This window comes from Vulpes vulpes, chromosome 13, assembly GCF_048418805.1.
Source record: "Vulpes vulpes isolate BD-2025 chromosome 13, VulVul3, whole genome shotgun sequence".
NCBI lineage: Eukaryota > Metazoa > Chordata > Mammalia > Carnivora > Canidae > Vulpes > Vulpes vulpes.
Window position 1 is genome coordinate 46,317,774 of NC_132792.1, and position 26,193 is coordinate 46,343,966.

Genomic DNA, 26,193 nt, shown 5'->3' on the forward strand with positions numbered 1-26,193 from the left:
TATATATGCCCCAAATGTGAGAGCTGCCAAATATTTAAACCAATTAATAACCAAACTCAAGAAATACTTTGATAATAATACACTTATACTTGGTGACTTCAATCTAGCTCTCTCTATACTAGATAGGTCTTCTAAGCACAACATATCCAAAGAAACGAGAGCTTTAAATGATACACTGGACCAGATGGATTTCACAGATATCTACAGAACTTTACATCCAAACTCAACTGAATACACATTCTTCTTAAGTGCACATGGAACTTTCTCCAGAATAGACCACATACTGGGTCACAAATTGGGTCTGAACCGATACCAAAAGATCGGGATAGTCCCCTGTATATTCTCTGGCCATAATGCCTTGAAATTAGAACTCAATCACAACAAGAAGTTTGGAAGGACCACAAACACGTGGAGGTTAAGGACCATCCTGCTAAAAGATGAAAAGGTCAACCAGGAAATTAAGGAAGAATTAAAAAGATTCATGGAAACTAATGAGAATGAAGATACAACCGTTCAAAATCTTTGGGATGCAGCAAAAGCAGTCCTGAGGGGGAAATACATCGCAATACAAGCATCCATTCAAAAACTGGAAAGAACTCAAATTCAAAAGCTCACCTTACACATAAAGGAACTAGAGAAAAAGCAACAAATAGACCCCACCCCCAGCAGAAGAAGACAGTTAATTAAAATTCGAGCAGAACTAAATGATATCGAGACCAAAAGAACTGTGGAACAGATCAACAGAACCAGGAGTTGGTTCTTTGAAAGAATTAATAAGATAGATAAACCATTAGCCAACCTTATTAAAAAGAAGAGAGAGAAGACTCAAATTAATAAAATCATGAATGAGAAAGGAGAGATCACTACCAACACCAAGGAAATACAAACGATTTTAAAAACATATTATGAACAGCTGTATGCCAATAAATTAGGAAATCTAGAAGAAATGGACGCATTCCTGGAAAGCCACAAACTACCAAAACTGGAACAGGAAGAAATAGAAAACCTGAACAGGCCAATAACCAGGGAGGAAATTGAAGCAGTCATCAAAAACCTCCCAAGACACAAGAGTCCAGGGCCAGATGGCTTCCCAGGGGAATTCTATCAAACGTTTAAAGAAGAAATCATACCTATTCTACTAAAGCTGTTTGGAAAGATAGAAAGAGATGGAGTACTTCCAAATTCATTCTATGAGGCCAGCATCACCTTAATTCTGAAACCAGACAAAGACCCCACCAAAAAGGAGAATTACAGACCAATATCCCTGATGAACATGGATGCAAAAATTCTCAACAAGATACTAGCCAATAGGATCCAACAACACATTAAGAAAATTATTCACTATGACCAAGTAGGATTTATCCCCGGGACACAAGGCTGGTTCAACACTCGTAAAACCATCAATGTGATTCATCATATCAGCAAGAGAAAAACCAAGAACCATATGATCCTCTCATTAGATGCAGAGAAATCATTTGACAAAATACAGCATCCATTCCTGATCAAAACCCTTCAGAGTGTTGGGATAGAGGGAACTTTCCTCGACATCTTAAAAGCCATCTACGAAAAGCCCACAGCAAATATCATTCTCAATGGGGAAGCACTGGGAGCCTTTCCCCTAAGATCAGGAACAAGACAGGGATGTCCACTCTCACCACTGCTGTTCAACATAGTTCTGGAAGTCCTCGCCTCAGCAATCAGACAACAAAAAGACATTAAAGGCATTCAAATTGGCAAAGAAAAAGTCAAACTCTCCCTCTTCGCCGATGACATGATACTCTACATAGAAAACCCAAAAGCCTCCACCCCAAGATTGCTAGAACTCATACAGCAATTTGGTAGCGTGGCAGGATACAAAATCAATGCCCAGAAATCAATGGCATTTCTATACACTAACCATGAGACTGAAGAAAGAGAAATTAAGGAGTCAATCCCATTTACAATTGCACCCAAAAGCATAAGATACCTAGGAATAAACCTAACCAAAGAGGTAAAAGATCTATACCCTAAAAACTATAGAACACTTCTGAAAGAAATTGAGGAAGACACAAAGAGATGGAAAAATATTCCATACTCATGGATTGGCAGAATTAATATTGTAAAAATGTCAATGTTACCCAGGGCAATTTACACGTTTAATGCAATCCCTATCAAAATACCATGGACTTTCTTCAGAGAGCTAGAACAAATTATTTTAAGATTTGTGTGGAATCAGAAAAGACCCCGAATAGCCAGGGGAATTTTAAAAAAGAAAACCATATCTGGGGGCATCACAATGTCAGATTTCAGGTTGTACTACAAAGCTGTGGTCATTAAGACAGTGTGGTACTGGCACAAAAACAGACACATAGATCAATGGAACAGAATAGAGAACCCAGAAGTGGACCCTGAAATGTATGGTCAACTAATATTCGATAAAGGAGGAAAGACTATCCATTGGAAGAAAGACAGTCTCTTCAATAAATGGTGCTGGGAAAATTGGACATCCACATGCAGAAGAATGAAACTGGACCACTCTCTTTCACCATACACAAAGATAAACTCAAAATGGATGAGGGATCTAAATGTGAGACAAGAGTCCATCAAAATCATAGAAGAGAACACAGGCAACACCCTTTTTGAGCTCGGCCACAGTAACTTCTTGCAAGATACATCCACAAAGGCAAAAGAAACAAAAGCAAAAATGAACTATTGGGACTTCATCAAGATAAGAAGCTTTTGCACAGCAAAGGATACAGTCAACAAAACTAAAAGACAACCTACAGAATGGGAGAAGATATTTGCAAATGACATATCAGATAAAGGGCTAGTTTCCAAAATCTATAAAGAACTTATTAAACTCACCACCAAAGAAACAAACAATCCAATCATGAAATGGGCAAAAGACATGAAGAGAAATCTCACAGAGGAAGACATGGACATGGCCAACATGCACATGAGAAAATGCTCTGTATCACTTGCCATCAGGGAAATACAAATCAAAACCACAATGAGATACCACCTCACACCAGTGAGAATGGGGAAAATTAACAAGGCAGGAAACAACAAATGTTGGAGAGGATGCAGAGAAAAGGGAACCCTCTTACACTGTTGGTGGGAATGTGAACTGGTGCAGCCACTCTGGAAAACTGTGTGGAGGTTCCTCAAAGAGTTAAAAATAGACCTGCCCTACGACCCAGCAATTGCACTGTTGGGGATTTACCCCAAAGATTCAGATGCAATGAAACGTCGGGACACCTGCACCCCGATGTTTCTATCAGCAATGGCCACAATAGCCAAACTGTGGAAGGAGCCTCGGTGTCCATCGAAAGATGAATGGATAAAGAAGATGTGGCTTATGTATACAATGGAATATTACTCAGCAATTAGAAACGACAAATACCCACCATTTGCTTCAACGTGGATGGTACTGGAGGGTATTATGCTGAGTGAAATAAGTCAATCGGAGAAGGACAAACAGTGTATGTTCTCATTCATTTGGGGAATATAAATAATAGTGAAAGGGAATATAAAGGAAGGGAAAAGAAATGTTGGGAAATATCAGGAAGGGAGACAGAACATAAAGACTCCTAACTCGGGGAAACGAACTAGGGGTGGTGGAAGGGGAGGAGGGCGGGTGCTGGAGGGGAATGGGTGACGGGCACTGAGGTGGACACTTGACGGGATGAGCCCTGGGTGTTTTACTGTATGTTGGTAAATTGAACACCAATAAAAATTAATGAACAAAGAAAGAAAAACACATGGTCAATACTCAGTATATATTACTTAAATGAATAAACAAATGAGAAAACATTATCATAAGGTTTCTTTCCAGATAATGTAAATTTTTGCTTTTCTTTTTAGAGAAAAATAGTGAAACAGAATTATTATAGTTCTGACTTTAAAAAAACACAGAGAGCAACTCATTCAATAGACCTCAGAACTTCAGAGAAAATAAGGGTTTTATAATTATAAAAAAGATAGTTTCATTTGTTCTAATGTTAAATACATATTTTTCAAATACCCTATGGTTAATTACCCTGAGGCTAGATTCAAGCTAGCATGAAATAACCACTACTTAGATGTAGCTGTAGCACATGGGTAATTTTCACAATGCCAGGGAACGAAATGGAGTCCAAATCTCAAAAGAAAACCACAAGCTAAGAAAGTAATTTTGCAGAGATTTTTTTTTAAGTCAGTCTATCAGAATCCATTTGCTCTAGATTTTCAGTTGCTTCACCTCCAGATATTCATCATTGTTTTCCAGCATTTTCTGCACTTACACTTTTAAAGAGAATTTATAATCCATCAAGATAGTATGTGTACTATACCAAATAACTGTTCTAAAATGTGTTTGGGAAAATATATATATATTACAGAGAAATTCCACATCATTTTAACCCAGATCAAAGGTACGTGTTAACTGCTGCTTTTAGATTCAGAAGTAAAATTCTGAGCTTCATTCAATTCAAGCATCTGGGATGTCCTACTCTCTTTAGAATCTAAAGTCCAAACTGAAGCATCAATTCTTTGCACAAAACATGCTTTGACAGCCTTTAGAGTGATTGGTAATTTGGTCAACTGAGCATACAGACTTCTGGATCCATAAGAATCACCCCAGAAGACCTCTTCTAGTCAAGATGCCTTTAGCACATTGAGGAATACTCTTGGTAAAATCCTGGGGTTGGGGGGCAGGAAGCACACCATAGCACACTGCTAAAATCCTTTTACTCTTCACAGGTCAAATTATTCGGTTGTAAGTTAATAACACAAGCTAGGTTAAAATGATTTTACTAAATTTTTCCGTTACCTAGTAATAAACCTGTTAAAACTTGTTTTACATTGTAAACCTGAAACTCCTTCTAAACATAGCTAGCAAGTTACTCCTTCCTCTTTGTCCTTATTCAAGCCTATGTCTAACTAGAATGAAATTTTTTAAGATAATAGATAACTGATTGTACTTCATTAAAATGTCTTGAATAAAAATATATTACAAATTCTAAAATGCCACACTCTGCATATTAAGTGCAACATTTGATTTGATGCAAAATTTAATGAGACAAGTACATTCAAGTACATTATAACCAAAACCCATACACAGCTTTGTAGTTTAAAATAAGGCCACAGATAAATGAATGGAGGGTTAAAAATGTGGGCTAAAATTTCCCAGTAGAAAGTTGTAGTTTACTCATTATTTTCATTCTACAAAAGAAAAAAAATATCAAATTGTCTCTACTACCAAAAAACTCAAAAGATTTATAAAAATCAAATAAAAATACAAGCTCCCTTGTAAACACTTGAACTCCTACACTCCCCAAAAGTTACTTATTTAATAAATATATCTTCAACATAGATTAACACATTCTGTGGAGGTGAATTATTTTTGATACTATCATTTCCTTAAACTTCTTTTCCTCCAGAAATGAACTGATATAAAGGTGTACTGATTAAAAGTCTATGTCTGTTCCAAGAAATAACAAATGTTGGTGATGATGTAAATCATGCACTGTCTATGGGGATATAAATTGATAAAGCCACTGTGGAAAACAGTAGCGAGTTTCCTGAAAAAAACTGAAAATAGAAATACCATATAATTCAATAATTCCACTACTGGGTATTTACTCAAAGAAATGAAAACACTAATTAAGGTTTATGCACCCCTGTTTATTACAGCATTATTTATAACAGCCGAGACATAGAAGCAACCCAAAATGTACTGATAGATGAATGGATAAAGAAGATGTGGTATATATACAATGGAATATTACTAAGCCATAAAAAGAATGAGATCTTGTCATTTACAACAACACGGATGGCCCCAGAGGTATTATGTTAAGTGAAATAAATCAGACAGAAAAAGAAAAATACCATATTATTTCACTTACATGAGGAATCTAAACACGAAACAAATGAATAAGCAAAAGTGGAAATAAACCCACAAATACAGAGAGTAAACTGGTGGTTTTTAGAAGGGAGGTTGGTTGATAGGGAGATGAGCAAAATGGGTAAAGGCAGGTGGGTGATACAGGCTTCCAGTTATGGAATAAATAAGGAACAAGGGAGGAAAGGTACAGCCTAGGGCAATATAGTAAATGGTATTGTAATAGGATTGTGTGATGACAGATGGTAGCTACACTGGTAGTAAACATGGCAAAATGTATAGAGTTGTTGAATCACTGTCTCTTATACCTGAAACTAATGTAATATTTTGTGTCAATTACACTTCAATTAAAAGTTGTTATGTCTGTCTTTTTTTGTTTAAAAGAGGGTGCATATTAAAGTCATTTGTTGGGACGGCTGAGTGGCTCAGTGGTTGAGTGTTTGCCTTCAACTGAGGGCATGATCCCGGAGTCCCAGGATCAAGTCCCACTCCAGGCTCCCTGCATGGAGCCTGCTTCTCCCTCTGCCTCTTTCTCTCTGTGTCTCTCACGAATAAATAAATAAAATCTTTTTTTTAAAAGGCAGAATTTCTCTACAGATGGTGTTAAGTCTGTATAAAATATCACTGCCTATATCCATAGTCCATGATAACAATAAGAGCTAGTACAATTAAAAAGTTCTTTCCATGCATAACTCTAAAGTAGGACATTAATATTATCTTCTTTTCCTGAGTAAAAACAGAGCAGTCAATGTTCAGAAACTATTCTAAAGTCATGCTGCCACAACTGGGCAAAACAGAAACTGAAATCCAAGTCATGTGGGTCAAAATTCGATGCTTTTTTAAGAGAAATGTTGTCCATTTGATATCCTGTATCTGTGACTATACCACATATTTACCTTCCCTCTAGTTGATTAATAAAATAATTTTTAAATGATTATCACAGTTCTGAGCAGTCCTTGATCTGATGTTTGCCCTCTATTCACATTTTTTACTCAGGTATAACTGTTTCCCAGGGATTAATGTAGCATTGCTCCAAGTGGATTTAATGGTTGTAGGAAGCATTTCTTCTACTCTCTTTGCACTTCAATATTTAGCAAATGCCCTGCCATCAGGCATTCTTACCAGATGTTCACAACCAATCATGTGCCATACTTAAGTCTTGCTATTTTATCTGTCACATGATATTTATGTTAAATGAATTAGAGAATTCACTGAACTCTCAATTGAACTGAATAGTTGAATATGCCAATGATAATAGGTAAAGGCTACTGATGAATAATTTTAATAGGGTAGGTATTCAGTGTCTGCCAAGATTCATGTTTACTCATCAATTACGTTCTGCCAAAAAAATCTCTGAATTACCTAAGCTCTAGACCCACAATCCAGGCATATATGGGTTCATCACATTACATGAAGGACCAGTGTAAGCTAAGTTTAGAGATTTATAATTTCTTAATATATTTTATGAAATTTTATTTTAATTCATTAAATTCAAAGTATTTTTATTGCTACTTTAGTTTCTTCCTGGCTGAAAATATAAACGTTTTGCATTTTATAGTAGCCACCTCCTGCACACATTACAAATAAAAGCATGATTTCACTTTTACTATGAGACACAGATACTGAATTACAACAAATATCTTTTCATCATTTATCATACAGTTTCTTCATGAGCTAATCTTGTAAAATTAAAATAATAGATTTCTAATGATGAACATTCTTTACACTCATGAGATGAAGGCAACTTAACTAGGATGTTCAAATATAATACACTATTGTATTATTTCATTTGCTAATATTTTATTGTGTTTGGCTGTATAATCATAATTAAAATTGGTATTTGTTTATTATTGTAACTACTCTTATTAAATTTTGATATCAGAATTCCACATAAATAGTAAATTCACAAACTACTTTTTATTTTTGACACTCTGGGAAAATTAAATTGCAGAAAAATTACCTTTTCTTGGACATTTGAAAGAAACATCTGGCAATATCTCTCAGGCTATGGGTTTTTAACTTCTGCTTTTGTTCTTTTTTTTTCTTCAAAAAATAATTTTGAAGAGTACTTTTCACAGTTTCTATTTATACTAATAATTTTTTAATTTTTATCTTCTTGAATAAGTTCAGTTGCACATTTATTAGAAAATTAACCAATAACATCTATATTATCAAATTAATCTCAAATTACATAGGGTTGTCTATCATAATTTATAATTTTCTTAGTTCTCTTCGTATTTTTTAATTGTATTTTTCACAGTACTAATAGTATTTTCTTTTCTTATGTTTATTATATAAGACTAGTTGCTTATTTATTTTAATGATAAAACTAAAGGAGCAACATACATTTATTAGTTCCAATTATCATACCATATATTAAAATTTCTCCAAAATGATTGTGTGAATTTACTCTTCCCTATCAAACTCCATTTCCTCAGCAGCTCCTTCCCATGGAGTGCTGGAAATACATCAAATGCTTCCATTATTTGAGCTCCATTTGTTCTTTAACACACACACACACACACACACACATCAACCTTGCTTCCAAAAGAAGACATCATTACCTTTTTCCCTCCTGTTTGAAAAGTCCAGGCAGTCTGTGTGTTTTCTGCAGGAATATTTTAGGATATTGCTTTATAAACACATTGTGAGCTGTTAGAATACTGTAAGAACTCCGGCTTTAAAAGTCAAAAGAGAGAAAAATTAAAATTTAAATATCATCAAAAAATAGTTTCCAAGGGAAAGATTTTTTTTTTAATTTTTATTTATTTATGATAGTCACAATGAGAGAGAGAGGCAGAGACACAGGCAGAGGGAGAAGCAAGCCCCATGCACCGGGAGCCAGATGTGGGATTCGATCCCGGGTCTCCAGGATCGCGCCCTGGGCCAAAGGCAGGCGCTAAACCGCTGCGCCACCCAGGGATCCCCAAGGGAAAGATTTTTAAGTCGATATACACGACTATTCAATCTAAAAAGCAAAAGCCAAAAATGTGAAACCTAGGGCAGCCCAGGTAGCTCAGTGGTTTAGCGCCGCCTTCAGCCCAGGGCGTGATCCTGGAGACCCAGGATCGGGATCAAGTCCCACGTCAGGCCCCCTGCATGGAGCCTGCTTCTCCCTCTGCCTGTGTCTCTGCCTCGGTGTGTGTGTGTCTCATGAATAAATAAAATCTTTAAAAAAAATGAAACCTAAACATTCTGTGCTTTAAAAATATCCACTATCAAAATTGTGCATAGTGCCTCAGTGAGAAATATTTTATGAGCATCAGATTTCTAGGAATGTCAATGTCAAAATTTAATTTTTAAGTTGAGTCTTCTTAAAACTTTTATTTGTGTAATTGATTAAAGCCCTTACATAAAATATGTCACATAATTAAAATTCCTCCAAAATGATTCAAAGAGTTCACATATTCATTACCAAAAAGTATATTTATTTGAATCTTTGCATTAATTTATGAAAATCTCATGCACTATATCTTTGGACTAGAATAAAGATGTGTTACAGCAAAAGATCAGCATTTTCCAATCCAGAAGATCACCAGAATCATCTGTGAAGTTTTTTAAGTACAGATTTCTGATCCCTTTCCTGAGGAAATAAGATCTCCAAGGGTGGAGGTCTGTATGGCTTCTCTATTCTAAATATCCTTCTCTAGGCAATTCCTACTTGTAGCAAGGTTTCAATCCACAGCAAATACTAAAAATGCCAATAGCAAGATTCACTGGATATAGTAAATTATCATTCAGTGTCAAGTAATGACATTTGTTTCTGGAAAATCTGCTTCAATTTTCAATTGACAACCACCATGAAAAGTTGGCCAATATTTTTAAATGCTAAGCATTCATCCTGACTACTTATTTCAATAATTATCAAAAATGATCATACTTAAAAATTAACACTGACAAACATCTTAGTCAATATTTGTCACATGGCAATGAATATAAAAATCCTCAAGAAGGCTATTCTCATTTCATTTTCAATGTAAATAATAAGAACATATTATAAGATATTTATAACAGCTTTTTTTTCTCCTGGCCAAAGTTTCCTAAAACACCGTATTAATTCTTTACACAAAATAAATACTACATATGTTAAGAAGGCTATGTAAGTTAATTTAACTTAATTGATTCAAATAGCAACGGATTTGATTTAATATGACATTAGGCATTTTCATGCCTAATCTCAAACTACAGACACACACGGAGCAATAATCCACTCGTTTTTAAAATCAGTAACTGATATCATTAGAAGCTTTACCAAGATCTTTTTTTTCCCCATTTGGAAATTACATTCTACAATCATCTGTTTTACACATCTACCTGTAATATATTAGGTATTTGTTATATGCCAAATATTGGACTAAGATCCTTACACTATTTTGTCTCATTATATATTTCATATGACCTGGCAAGGTTGTTATTCTTTTTTTTTTTTAAATTAATTTTTATTGGTGTTCAATTTACCAACATACAGAAAAACACCCAGTGCTCATCCCGTCAAGTGTCCACCTCAGTGCCCGTCACCCATTCCCCTCCAACACCCGCCCTCCTCCCCCCTTCCACCACCCCTAGTTCGTTTCCCCGAGTTAGGAGTCTTTATGTTCTGTCTCTTTATTGCCCATTCTATACATAAAGAAACGGGAAACTTAATTTATATAAATAGGAAGTAGAGGACACAGGGTACAAATGAAAACTAAATTGACTTTAAAACCATTGTCAGGGTGCCTGGGTGGTTCAGTTGGTTAAGCAGCAGACACTTGATTTTGGCTCAGGTCATGATTTCTGTCAAGGTCCTGGAATCGAGCCCCGCATCAGGCTCTGTGCTCAGTGGGGAGACTGCTTGAGGTTTTCTCTCCCTCGGCCCATCTCCTCACTTGCCTTCCCTCTCACTTTCTCTAAAATAAATAAAGCTTTTAAAAATGTCTAACCTTTGTATATATTGCCCCCCAAAATAATAAAAGTGTTAGTTCTTATTAAGTGCCAGTCACCCTTCTAGGCAGTATATATGTATCAGATAATTTATCCTTACACAACCATATTAGCTGATATTCCTATCATCCCCATTTTGTAGATAAACAAACTGAGACCCAAGAAGTACTAAAGTGTGGCCTTTTTCCTTTGTCTACATGAAGTCCATGCTACAAGACTTGGAACTTTATCCGAATCTGTGATCTGGACAGATTATCTTTGAAATAGCTAAGAAGTTTACACCAAAATGCTAAGACCTTCACTCTTGTCATTTTCTAGGTGTATGATTGAGTTGCTTGCTTCATCTAATCCTTGAGAATTTTCAAGATGCGGTAGCTGGTGTACATGGACCAGTGTTTATGATCTCTGAAGGAGCATCTTCAAGAAGTAAAAGATGTGGAAGGTTGAAATGGAAGAGTCAAATGTTATAAGTAGGAATGATATAATTTTCAGAATGAGGCCCTAAGTGCCGTAAGATGTTATGATGTATATTCTACATCACAAAATGTAATTTGACAGTATATTCTGAGTCCCTTTTGAAATAAAAACATATAGTTCTATGTGTTCAGTAGGTATGCATTATTGTCTAAAACTATGTGAAGTCTGCAAATAACTGCCTTAAATATGAATAAGAGAGGTAGATTAAAAGAAATGATAGAGATATAATTAGAAAACCACAAAGACATAGAAAGATTTAAAAATATGGCAAGGTTAGGGACACCTGGGGTGGCTCAGTCGGTTAAGTGTCTGCCTTTGGCTCAGCTCATGATCACAGGGTCCTGGGATAGAGCCCTGCATGGGGCTTCCTGTTCAGTGGTGAGTCTGCTTTTCTCTCTGCCCCTCCACCTGTTCATGCTCTTGTGCTCGCTCGCTCTCTCTCGCTCTCTCTCAAATAAAAAATAAATAAAAAATTTAAAAAAAAAGAATGATGGCAAGGTCAGAAAATAGACCATGTATCCAAATAACTATTTGACACTTGAGTACTGTTCACAAGATAACTTTCATGATTTCCCAGACCATAGCCTAGGAAACACTGTCTATGGACAAATCCACTGCTTTATTGAAGCTCACTTGCAAGGAAACTCACCTACAAAGAAGGAACTTCAATTGCCTCAAGCCAATGAAGGGGAGATACATATAAAACCTAGAGTTACACACCAGAGCTCTAGAGCACTTTCAGGAGGTTCTATACCCACGGAACACAAAATTAAATGCTTACAATAGCCAAACAGGTATTAAAAGATGGGGACTGTGCTGAACCGAAAAGAATGTCCATAAAGCAGAAGCCACAACAACCACCCCCTCCATTTTTTGTTTTTGTTTCTGTTTTGTCATGTACTAAGAGAAAGTCTAAAGTGATCAGATACTGCAGGTTTTTGTTTTGTTTTTGTGGGTTTTTTCTTTTTTTTTTTTCACAATAGCTAGAAATCTGAAGTTTCATGTGAAGTTTTGATTTTTAAATAATAGTAACTGCTATAGATTGAATTGTGTCTCCCCAGAATTTGTATGTTGAAGTTCTAGCCCCTAATGTGATTGTACTTGAAGATAAAGTTTTTAGGATATAAAGTTAAATGAGATCATGAGAGTAGGGACTGAAATGATAGGATTGGTAGTATTCTAAGAAGAGGAAGAAAGAAAGATCTCTCTCTCCACATGCACACAACAAGTAAAGGCTAAGAGAAGACACAACAAGAAGGCAGCTGTCTGCAAATGAGGAAGATAGCTCTCACCAGAAAGTGAATCAACTGGCACTTTGATCTTGGACTTCCTGCTTCCAGAACTGTGAGAAATAACTTCCTGTTGTTTAAGACAATTTACGGTTTTATGTTATGGTAGCCTGAGCACACTAAGACAGTAACTTACTTTTCAAAAACTTTTAAATTACTGTGTAAATAAATCAAAATAATCTTTGGGCTATACACCAATTACACTATCCCAGGCCAAGGGAAAGAGCACCAGTTAATGGCCTTGGCAGAGTTCCCTAACTACATGACATGTAGTTACTTCCTGCCTCCTCTCCTAGATTGTGCCTAAGAAATAAAAGAGCCCAGTCTTATGGTTAAAATGACCTGAATTTATGTATTGATTTTTCTATTTTATATAAGGTTATTTAAACTTTATATGTTTTACTTCCTTATGTCCAAATGATAGATACATATCTAAATAATAACAATTCAATTTTTAATATACAATAATTTTATATCTACCTCAAAAACTTCTCTATGCTACAACAAACCATGTCTTTTTCTTCCTGGGCACAGAGCTAAACTACATTTCCCAACCCCTCTTCCACTTAGATGTAGTCACATGATTGGGTTCTAGCCAATGGAACATGGAAGAGAGGGTAGGAGTGATGTGTACCATTCCAGACCAAGGCCCATCAAAACCTGCTTCCACCTCACACACACACAAAAAACCTCCAACAGAAAATTTTTTTTCTTTTCCAGCTTGAAGCAAATGAACAGAGTAGACTTGAAAAACCACACAGAAACATGAGAGAACAAAAGTTTGAAAGAGCCCTAAATTCCTAAATTGGAACAGCCTACCAATCAAAAATAACCCTATAGAGCTTGATGTGAGAAAGAAACTTCTATTATGTTAAACTACTGAGATTTAGGGTTTGTCCTCGATAGCTAATATATCCTAACTACCTCTACCTATATCTTCTGCATCCTATTCAGTTTTGTCTACAAGCTAGGGACATAATGCACTTTTAATAAAATATTTATTGATTAATTATATTTATGTGGCTTCCCCGAGGCAATTTGCATTTTTCATTCTAAATTAACTAAAACAAGTCATAAAAGTTGAATCTATTCAATCTTTTACAGATTTTTTTACTCTTGAATTTGGCTTTTAAATATTATAGCATCTACACATTTATTTGATGAAAATTGAAAAAAGAATGAACATTATTCTTGCATATTAGAAGAAGGTTCAAGTATAATTTGATACATATTAAGATCACTTTATATATAAGGAGAGATAATAGATTATTATATGTTATATAAAATTGATTTACATTTTATTTTATTTATTGTATATTTTATTGTATATAATGGATTTTATTATTTTATTAGAATAGTAAATTGAAGAAAAATGTTCTCTAATAAGGCCAATATGCCCTAGATACTAAATGAAACGATCAACAAATCAATCAATCAGCAATCTTCAGATAATGCCAATATAAAGTGTCACTCTAATCAGCTTCCTCTATACTTATTTTTAAATTTTTTGGAAATGTTATTCTCTAGTTATGAATTCATTTGATCATCTCCCTTATCAGTAGATACAGCTCATTAACAATGACTTTATGGTTGCAAAAACATTTGATTATTTTTTCAAAGGAGTTCCACATGCCACTATAATTAGTATATAACTGATTATAGTGGCATGTAGATATATGCCACTAATGTATTAATCATTAAAGATTAATCTCTAACTTTTTATTTTCATATGAATCATAAAGATTAATCCCTAACTTTATTTTCATAAAGTTCCTGGAAAAAATTAAAAGATCTCTTTTGACAAAACCGATTGCAAAGATATGAATTGAAGACTGAATATAAAATTTTTATAGGGATATTGATCTGTCATAAAAGTTTATTTCCTCTATTTTTGATTAGCATATAAACTGAAGTGGTTTATCTTTTATAAACTAGTCCAACTTCTCATTTATTTATCTCTAGAAAAGGACTGCCTACCTTTAGGATTATTGTAGTAGTTAGTAATAAATGCAAAGCTCTAACCCACTGTTTATATTAGATATGTAAAAAAAAAAGTAACTATTAGTATAAATCCATATAGCATATAGTAACAAATTTTTTATTTTATTAAAAATGTAGAGATATAGGGGCGCCTGAGTGGCTCAGTTGGCTAAGCATTCGACTCTTGGTTTCAGCTCAGGTCATGACCTCAGGATCCAGAGATAAAACCCTGTGTTGAGCTCTACACTCAGCATAGTCTGCTTGAGCTTCTCTCTCCCTCTCCCTCTGCTCCTCCTGCTTGTGCTCTCTCTAAAATGAATAAACAAATCTTTTTTTTAAATGTAGAGATATAAACCCCACTTTCAATGAAAAAAAGCACAAGAATTTGAGTCAACATTAAACCCTTCTTCAACAATACATATGAAGTTCTCATGTTAAATGTTAAGACTAGAATAGTCCAACCATGAGAGAGAATTTTTTATTAAAATGGACCTAGACAGGGATCCCTGGTGGCTCAGCAGTTTGGCGCCTGCCTTTGGCCCAGGGCACGATCCTAGAGTCCCGGAATCGAGTCCCGCGTTGGGCTTCTGGCATGGAGCCTGCCTCTCCCTCTGCCTGTGTCTCTGCCTCTCTCTCTCTCTCTCTATGTCCATCATAAATAAGTAAATAAATCTTTAAAAAAATAAATAAAAAATAAAAAGGACCTAGACAATAAATCTGAGGAAAACTTTTCATTGTCAGAACAAAACTGTTTAAGAGAAAATATCTGGCCCTCATTGTCCTAGGGCATCGAACATCACAACTTAGAAAGAAAGATCTTCACATTTTCTGCATCATAGCAGTCTTAATTCTCTGAAGAGCTCTGTTGTTGCACATATCATGCATAAGAACTTTCTATTACATTGTTGATCTCACAAGTAGTAAGTAAATGAGATCTCCAAGGACTATCACACTGCAACAAAAAGGAAATAAAAGTGAGTGGGTACCTGAGATGTGAACAAGAAGTAGACAGGAAAGTAGGGTTTTGAGGAGGGCACTGATAAAAGCACTGCTGGAAGGAAAATGCACCTTAGCCCAGGAAAAAAGAGGGGAGACCACTCTGAGGACTTTGTTCTGCAGAAACAAAGAATGAGAATGAAGTAGTCTCAGCTTCTTGATATACCCTGGTTCAAAGAAGAGACAGTTATAAATTCTCCCTGGGGGAAATTTCCCACAATTTAGATCACATGTCATTACATGTTAGGAATAAGCAAATCTTTCATAGAAAGATTACCTGTGAAGACAAGTTACCATGAGGGGAACATTAGATTTACATTCCTTAAGACTATAAATTCTAGTATGTTAGATATAGAATATAGAATGGTATAAAATATTTGTAGAAATAAAAGACAGAATACAATCATATCAATAACAAAAGACTATAAGGAATGAACCAGACAGTTCTTTGAAAAAAGAACTTGATAGAACTTCTCAAAATAGAAATTATAATTATTAAAAACACAATGAAAAGGTTAAAGATCAAATTAGAGAGGGTAAGAAATTAAATTTGAACATATATCTGTAAAAACTCCCAAACACTTCAGAGAAATAATATCAGCAAAAAGAGTAGACAAAACTATCAGTGAAATAGAACAGCAAGCCCAGAAATGACCCACATGTATACTATCAAATGATCTTTGACAAAGGAGCAAAGGTAGTTCAATGTAAAAAGAATAATTTTTTTAAAAAAGTGGTGCTATAACAACTGGACATCTATCTGGAAAAAAATGCATGGGGATACAGGTTTATACCCTTTACAAAATTATCTCAAAATGGATCACAGACCTAAATACAAAATACATTAAGTATAAAACTTGTAGAAAAAAAAACATAGGAAAATCTAGGTGACCTTGGGTTTGGCAATGACATCTTAGATTAAACACCAAAAACATCATTTGTGAAAGGAAAAATTAATGTTAAACTTTATTAGCATTTAAAACTTCTGCTTGCAAGACACTATTGTGAGAATTAAAAGACAATACACACACTGGGACAAAATATTTACAAAACACTTATTTGATAAAGGTCTGATATTCAAAACATAAAAATAACTTAAAACTCAACAATGAGAAAACAAACAACCCAATTAAAAAGTGGTAAAAGGTATGAATAGACACCTTACAAAGAAGAAATACAGATAGAAATTACATATAAAAAGATGCTCCATATCATATGTCATCAGGGACATGGAAATTAAAACAGTAATATATCAGGGGTACCTGGGTGGTTCAGTTGCTTAAGTGTCCAACTCTTGATTTAGGCTCAGGTCATGATCTCGGGGTCATGAGACTGAGCCCCAGATAGAGTTGCACACTGAACATGGAGCCTCCTTAAGATTCTCTCTCACTCTTCCTCTGTACCTCCCCCTACTTGTGTCTGTGTGTCTCTCTAAAAAAATAAAACAAAACAAATACAAGATATCACTACACACCTACTAGAGTGGCTAAAATTCAAAATACTAACAACACAGATTGCTGTCAAGGATTGGAGCAATAGGAACTCTCATTCATTGCTGGTGAAAATGCAGTGGTACAGACACTTTGGAGGACAGTTTGGTGGTTTCTTACAAAACTAAAAATACTCTTACCACACAATACAGCAATTGCACTCTGGTATTTACCCAAGTAATTTGAAAACTTGACATTCACACAAAAACCTGTAGATGAATATTTATAGCAGCTTTATTCATAATTGCTAAAACTTGGAAGCAACTAAAATATTCTTCAATTGAGTAGATAAACTGTAGTACATCCATACAATGAATATTATTCAGTGACAAAAGGAAATGAGCTATCATGCCATGAAATAACATGTATCATTGCTAAGAGAAATAAGTCAATTTGGAAAACCTATAAACTGTATTTTTCCAAGTATATAACTAAAAAGGCAAAACTGTAGAAATAGTAAAAAGATCAGTGGTTACCAGGGATTAGGGAAGGAAGGAAGAATAGGTGAAACCCAAGGAATGTTTAGAACAGTAAATATTCTATATGATACTGTAATGGTGAATACATGTCCTTATACATTTCTCAAAAACCCTAACACAACCTATTATAAACAATGGACTTCAGTTAATAGTAATATACCTATATTGGCTAATTAATTTTAACAAATATAAAACACTTATGCAAGTATTAATAAGATCCAGAAGAGAGAGGCAAACAGCATTTGGAAACTCTACTTTCTGCTTAATTTTTCTGTAAATGTAAAAAACACTCAAAAAATAAAATCCATTAAAAATATGTGAGTGAAATAAAGATTTACTTTATTATAGTACACAATGAGGAATTAAGATAAGAAGAGACTTGAGAATGGAACTCTAATAGTAAATGAGGTAGTCCTGGAGACAGGTAATAAGTGCTAGAGTTGAGTACTGGATAAAAGATAAGTAGCAAGTATAAGATATAAAAAGAAACATTAGAATTAGTATAACATATGGAGAAATAAAGAAACAAGTGAATAAAACATGTCTGCAAGATTTTCATGCTTCAATTACTGGGTAAATGGCAGGCATTCAGCAAATATGTTTTGAATGCCAACTATGTGCCATGAACTGAAATAGGCAATGAAAATGCAGTGGTGAACCAAACTCATATGATTGTTTCCCTCTGGGAATTTAGTCTAATTGTGATGATATTGATAGAGAATAGAGATGAGAAGCAGGTTTTCCTATAAATATGAGTTTGTTTCTTAAATCAAGATATAGGGAAATTTGAGTGTTAATGACTTCTTGGGGACTATCTATAGCTTCTCTAACTTGAGAAAGTATATATTTAAGAAAACATCCTCTAGACCAGAGTTCCTTAAGAGGGCAAGAAATGGGAGAATGGAATTATGAGTTCCTGGAATGAATTCCAATGTGTATGGGAGGGGGTCCTCTCAAAATACCAAGCAAATCTGGAGACATCAGCAGGATGTCTGAGAATTCAAGTCAGTTCTAACACTACCTGGAGATGGTCTTAGATCCTACAGATTAAGGGCTTAGTTCCATTAGACTGCTCCCATCCTACTTCAGATGCCAATCACATATAGCAGATCCCCAGGTTACCCACAGCTCTGTTCAATTTGGCGGTAATGGGAGCTTTCCATGTCTCTTTCCAAGTTTAGGTTCAGCTAGTTTGTTACAGAAGCTCATAGCAGGTTAAGGGAACCACTCACCCCCACATCCAAACCCCTGTGCAGTTGAAAATTCATGCAGAACTCTTGATGCCCCCAAAACTAAACTAATAGCCTACTATTTCCCAGAAACCTTATTGATAACAAAATAGTCAATTAAAACATATTTTTATGTTATATATGTTACACCCTGTATTTTTACAATAAAGTTAGAGAAAATAAAATGTTATTAGAAGAATATATTTACAGTACTGTACTATATTTGTCAAGAAAAAAATGCACATAAGTGAGGGGGGAGCTAAAATGGCAGCTTAGTAGGAGGACCCTAGGTTTGTCTCCTCCCTAGAACACAGTTAGGTAACTTCAAACCATTCTGAATTACCTGAGAAATCAATCTGAGGATTGACAGAACAACCTTCATATCTAGAGGGAAAGAAGAGGTCACATCGAGGAACATAGGAAGTGCAGAAACATAGTTTGGGGGAGAAACGGCTCAGGAAGCTGAAAGGGGCTTATTTTTGTGAGTTTTCCAATCAGCGGAGCTCAAGGACAGAAGTTTTAGAGGTTGGTGGGATTGCCTGGGATAGACACCTGAGGGCACTGCCATACTCCTGGAGAGAAAGCCCACAAGCAATCTGAGGGCACATGACACCATTGGAGGATTGCCTAAGGCATACACAGAGAGTGCATCTGTGAGAGCTGGTGTTCTTAGGGTCACCTCTCCAGGGACCAAAGAACTGGTGGGTGCCAATTCGCTTCTTCCCCCTCAGCATATGCTCAGAAACACCTGCTAAGGGCAGCTAAACTGGACACTGGCTGTTTAGCCTGCTTAGTTCCAAATTCCATGCCCTTGCACTCTGATGCAACTGTCATTCTTGGTCAAGACTGCATGAGTCTCACTGTGTCAAAGCCCTCCCCCAGAAAACCAGCACCAGTCCCCACCACACGAGGTCCTTAAAGTCTAGAGTTTTAAGTCAGCAGACTTCGCTGGATAGAGCCCAAAGTGCACTCTGCTGCTCCATGCAGGCAAAAAAAAACTAGAAAAAGAGATCATGAAAATAATCTGAAAAACACCTGGGATGCATGAAGGGTAATTATTCACTCTTCTAAGAATGATTCCCTGAGAGGAACAGAGTACTCTCTCCAGGGACAAAGGAAGTGGCCTCCCATCAACATAAAACAACTTCAGTAAACAGCACAATGCTAACACTGGCTGCCTAACCTGTTTCCATCAGATTCTGCCCCCTTGCAATTCTGCTGCTACTGCTTTGCTCCTTCCCCAGAAACCAACACAAACCCTCACATGTACCATGCCTACCAACCATAGAGTTCTACAAAGCTTCAGTTATAGAGGAAAGAGCATCAGATCTCTTTTAACAAACAGATCAGAGCACATCTAGTTAAAACTTATCACACTCTGGCCAAGGTCCAAACACTGTGCACTGCAGGCAAGGAGAACCTCTGCTGAGGACTAACAATAAAACAGTTAAAACATAGCAGCAGAGTGCACACAGCACACATCATAGACACTTCCTGAAGCATCAGGCCCTGGATACTATATAAGCTCTTCTTCATAAAGCCAATACTCTCAGGAGCAGGAAACATAATAGGCTTTTCTACCATACAGAATACAAAGACGTAAACAAAATGCCAAGATGAAGGAATTCATCCCAAAATAAAGAACAAGAAAAGGTAGTGGTCAAAGATCTAACTGAAAGTAATATGCCTGATCCAGAATTTAAAGCAATAGTAATAAGGACACTAGTTGAACTGGAGAAGCTAAATAAATAAATAAATAAAATTTAAATTAAAAAATTAAAAAAAAAACAAAGAACTGGAGAAGCATAGAAGACATCAGGGATACCCTTACTACAGACATAAAAGAGCTAAAAATAAAAAATCAGACCAAAATGAAAAATGATTTAAAACCAAATAGATGTAATGACTAAAAGGATAGAAGAAGCAAAGGAATGAATGAGTGATATAGAAGATAGATTTATGGAAAATAATGAAGCTAACAAAAGAGAGAAAGAAGAATGCTAGATCACGAGAGTAGACTTAAGGAACTCAGTGACTCCGTCAGACATAATAACATTCATATCACAGGAGTCTCAGAGAAGGAGAGAGAGAAAAGAGAGTAGAAGATTTATTGAAAGAAATAATAGCTGAAAACTTCCCTAATCTAGGGAAGGAAACAAACATTCAAATCCAGGAGGCACAGAGAATTCCTGTCAACATCAACAAAGCAAAGCATGCCAACATCAAGACATTTGTAGTTAAATTTGCAAAATGTAGTGGTAAAGTCCCAAAAGCAAAATGACAAAGAAGTCCCTAACTTAAAAGGGAAGACCCATAAGGCTAGCAGCATATTTCTGCACAGAAATTTGGCAAGCCAGAAGAAAGTGGCATGATATAGTCAACATGCAGAAGGGGAAATTCCTACAGCCAATAGTACTCCATTCAGCAAGGCTATCATTCAGAATAGGAGAGATAAAGAGTTTCCCAGACAGGAAAAAAAAAAAAACACTAAAGGAGTTTTTGACCACTAAACAAGCTTTGCAGGAAATATTAAAGGAGATTCTTTGGGAAGGAAAGACCAAAAGCAACAAAGACTAGAAAGGGCCAGAAAACATCACCAAAAATAGCAACTCTACAACATAATGATATTAAATTCGTATCTTTCAATATTCATTCTGAATGAATGGTCTAAATACTCCAATCATAAGACATAGGGTATCAGAACAGATTTAAAAAAAAAAAAAGCAAGATCCATCTAAATGCTGCTTTCAAGAGGTTCATTTTAGACCTAAAGACACCTGCAGATTGGAAATGAGGGAATGGAGAACTAACTACCATGTTAATGGACATTAAAAGAAAGTTTGAGTAGCCATACTTATATCAAACAAACTAGATTTTAAAACAAAGACTATAAAATTGGATAAAGAAGGGCATTATATAATAATAAAGGGATCTATCCATCAAGAAGATCTAAAAATTGTAAATATTTATTCCCCCAACTTGGGAGTACCCAAATATATAAATCAATTAACAATAACAAAGAATTCATGGATAATAATACAATAATAGTAGGGGACTTTAATACCCCACTCACAGCAATAGACAGATAATCTAAGCAGAAAATCAACAAGGAAACAATGGCTTAGAATGACACACTTAACCAGATGGACTTAACAGTTATTTCCAGAACATTTCATACTAAAGCAGCAAAATACACATTTTTTCAAGTGCACATGGGACATTCTCCAGAATAGATCACAAAATAGACTTTAAAAAATCAGGCAAAATCAAGTACAAAAAGACTGAGATCATACAATGCATCTTTTCTGACCTCAAAGCTATGAAATATGAAGTCAATCACAAGAAAAATCTGGAAAGACCACAAATACATGAAGGTTAAATAACATGCTACAAAGAATGAGCAGGTCAACCAGAAAATTAAAGAAGAAATTTTAAAATACGTGAAAACAAATGAAAATGAAAATATAAAGGTCCATAACCTTTGGGATGCAGCAAAAGCAGTCATAAGACGGAAGATGATTACAATACAGAGCCACCTCAAGAAGCAAGAAAATTGAAAATAAACAACCTAACCATACACCTAAAGGATCTAGGTAAAGAACAACAAATGAAGCCTAAATCCAGCAGAAGAAAGGAAATAATAAAGATTAGAGCAGGAATAAATGATATAGAAGCTAAAAGAACAGTAAAACAGATTAATGAAACCAGACATTGGTTTTTTTGAAAAAATAAATAAAACTGACAAAATCTAGCCCGACTTCTTAAAAACAAAAGAGAAAGGACTCAAATAAATAAAATCACAAAGGAGAGAGGAGAAATAACAACCAACACCACAGATATACAATTATAAAAGAATATCATTAAAAATTATATGCCAACACATTGGCAATCTGAAAGAAATGGATACTTTCCTAGAAACATAAGCTTACCAAAAACAGAAAGAAACGGAAAACTTGAACGGACCAAAAACCAGCAAAGGAATTTAATCAGTAATCAAAAATCTCCTAACAAACAGACGTCCAGGGCCATATGACTTCCCAGGGAAATTCTACCAAACATTTAAAGAAGAATGAATACTGATTATTCTCAAACTGTTCCAAAAAGGAGAAATGGAAGGAAAACCCATTCTACAAGGCCAGCATTACCTAGGTTCCAAAACCAAAGACACCACGAAAGGAGTATTATAGACCAATATCCCTAATGAACATGGATGCAAAAATTCTCAACAAAATACTAGCTATTCAAATCCAACAGAACATTAAAAAATCATTCACCATGAACAAGTAGGATTTACTCCTGGGCTGCAAGTGTGGTTCACTATTCCCAAATCAATCAATGTGATACACCACTTTAATAAAAGGATAGGAACCATATAATCTCAATAGATGCAGAAAAAGCATTTGATAAAATACAGCATGCATTCTTGATTAAAAAAAAAAAACCCTCAACAAAGTAGGGCTATATGGAACATACCTCAACATCATAAAGGCCATATACAAAAGACCCACAGCTAATATCATCCTCAATGTGAAAAACAGAGCTTTTATCTATGGTCAGGAACAAGACAGAAATGTCCACTCTCATCATTACTATTTAACCTAGTACTGGAAGTCCTAGCCTCAGCAATCCAAAAACAAAAAGAAATAAAAGATATCTAAATCAGCAAAGAAGAATACAGCAAAGAAGAAGTACTATTCTTCTTTGCAGAAGAGTAGAAAATCCAAAAGACTCCACCAAAAATTGCTAGAAATCATACGTGAACTCAGCAGTCACAGGCTACAAAATCAACATGCAGAACTCTGTTGAATTTCTATACACCAATAATGAAGCCGCAGAAAGAGAAATCAAGAAATCAATCCCATTTACCACTTCTTCAAAAACCATAAGATACCTAGGAGTAAACCTAACCAAAGAGGTAAAAGATCTGTACTCTGAAAATTATAGAACACTTATGAAATAAATTGAAGATGACACAAAGAAGTGGCAAAACATCCCATGCTCATGGATTGGAAGAACAAACATTGTTAAAATGTCTATATTACCCAAAGCAATCTACACATTTGATGCAATCCCTAACAAAATATCACTAGCATTTTTCACAGAACAAATAATCCTAAAATTTGTATGGAACCACAACAGACTTTGAATAGCCAAAACAATTTTGAAAAAGACAAGCAAACCTGGAGGCATCACAGTTCCAGATTTCAAGTTATATTACCAAGCTATAGTGACCAAAAGAGTATGGTACTAGCACAAAAAAACAGATACAGATCAATAGCACAGAACAGAAAACCCAGAAATGGACCCACAACTCTATGGTCAACTAATTTTTGAGGAAGCAGGAAAGAATGTCCCATAGAAAAAAAGTCTCTTCAACAAACTGGACAGCAACATGCAGAAGAATGAAACCAGACCACAAACTGGACAGCAACATGCAGAAGAATGAAACCAGACCACTTCCTCATGCCATACACAAAAATTAATTCAAAATGGATGGAAGATCTTCACATAAGACAGGAAACCATCAAAATCCTACAGGGGAACAAAGGTAGTAACCTCTTTGATATGGGCCAGAGCAACTTCTTACTAGATGTTTCCTGAGGCAAGGAAAAGAAAAGCAAAAATGAACTATTAGGATTTCATCAAATTAAAAGGCTTCTACATGGGGAAGGAAACAAACAACAAAACTTAAAAGGCAACCTTTGGAACAGAAGATATCTACAAATAACATATCTGATAAAAGGTTAGTATCCAAAATCTATAAAGAATTTACCAAACGCAATACCCAGAAAACAAATACTCCAGTTAAGAAAGATCAGAAGACACGAATAGACATTTTTCCAAAGAAGACATCCAGATAGCTAACATGCACGTGAAAAGATGCTCAACATTTCTCATCATCAGGGAAATGCAAATCAAAACTACAATGAGATATCTACTCATACCTGTGAGAATGGCTAAAATGAACAACACAGGAGACAACAGGTATTGGCAAGGATGTGGAGAAAGGAGAAACCCTCTTACACTGAAGAGAGGAATGCAAACTGGTGCAGCCACTCTGGAAAACAGTACGGAGGTTCCTCAAAAAGCTAAAAATAGAACTACCCTTTGATCCAGCAGTTGCATTACTAGGTATTTACCCAAAGGATACAAAATACTGATTCAAAGGGATACACCTGATGTTTATAGCTGCGTTACCAACAATAGCCAAACTATGGGAAGAGACCAAATGTCCATCCATTGAAAAATGGATAAAGAAGATATGGTGTGCGTGTGTGTGTGTGTGCGTGTGTGTGTAATATATGTATATAAAGAATGAGTATAAAGAATGAAATCATCAAAAAAAAATCAAATCTTGCCATTTGCAACAACATGGATGGAGCCAGAGAGTACTATGCTAAATGAAATAAGTCACTCAGAGAACGACAAATACCAAATGATTTCACTCATATGTGGAATTCTTTTAAAGATTTATTCATTTATTTACAAATCAAAACCACAATGAGATACCACCTCACACCAGTGAGAATGGGGAAAATTAACAAGGCAGGAAACAACAAATGTTGGAGAGGATGCGGAGAAAAGGGAACCCTCTTACACTGTTGGTGGGAATGTGAACTGGTGCAGCCACTCTGGAAAACTGTGTGGAGGTTCCTCAAAGAGTTAAAAATAGACCTGCCCTACGACCCAGCAATTGCACTGTTGGGGATTTACCCCAAAGATTCAGATGCAATGAAACGTCGGGACACCTGCACCCCGATGTTTCTATCAGCAATGGCCACAATAGCCAAACTGTGGAAGGAGCCTCGGTGTCCATCGAAAGATGAATGGATAAAGAAGATGTGGTTTATGTATACAATGGAATATTACTCAGCAATTAGAAACGACAAATACCCACCATTTGCTTCAACGTGGATGGAACTGGAGGGTATTATGCTGAGTGAAATAAGTCAATCGGAGAAGGACAAACAGTGTATGTTCTCATTCATTTGGGGAATATGAATAATAGTGAAAGGGAATATAAAGGAAGGGAAAAGAAATGTTGGGAAATATCAGGAAGGGAGACAGAACATAAAGACTCCTAACTCGGGGAAACGAACTAGGGGTGGTGGAAGGGGAGGAGGGCGGGTGCTGGAGGGGAATGGGTGATGGGCACTGAGGTGGACACTTGACGGGATGAGCACTGGGTGTTTTTCTGTATGTTGGTAAATTGAACACCAATAAAAATTAATTTAAAAAAAAAGATTTATTCATTTATTATTTTAGAGATGGGGGAGAGGTAGAGGCAGAAGGAGAGAGAGAATCTCTAGCAGACTCCCACTGAGATCGTGACCTGAACCAAAATCAAAAGTCAGGCGCTTAACTGACTGAGCCATCCAGGCACTCCATATGTCAAACTTAAGAAACAAAACAGGTAACATAGGGAGAAAAAAAAGACGGAGGCAAACCAGGAAACAGACTCTTAACTTT

The 26,193-nt window shown here is 35.6% G+C and overlaps 1 protein-coding gene across 1 annotated transcript in view; it reads right to left on the reverse strand.

The window, feature by feature from the left end:
* Positions 1-26,193, reverse strand: part of CNBD1 (cyclic nucleotide binding domain containing 1) — a 352,114-nt gene that overhangs the window by 296,388 nt on the left and 29,533 nt on the right. Inside the window, exon 3 of the mRNA XM_026014282.1 lies at positions 8,425-8,538. Within this exon, the coding sequence (XP_025870067.1) occupies positions 8,425-8,538 (114 nt within the window). The remainder of the gene's footprint in view (positions 1-8,424; positions 8,539-26,193) is intronic.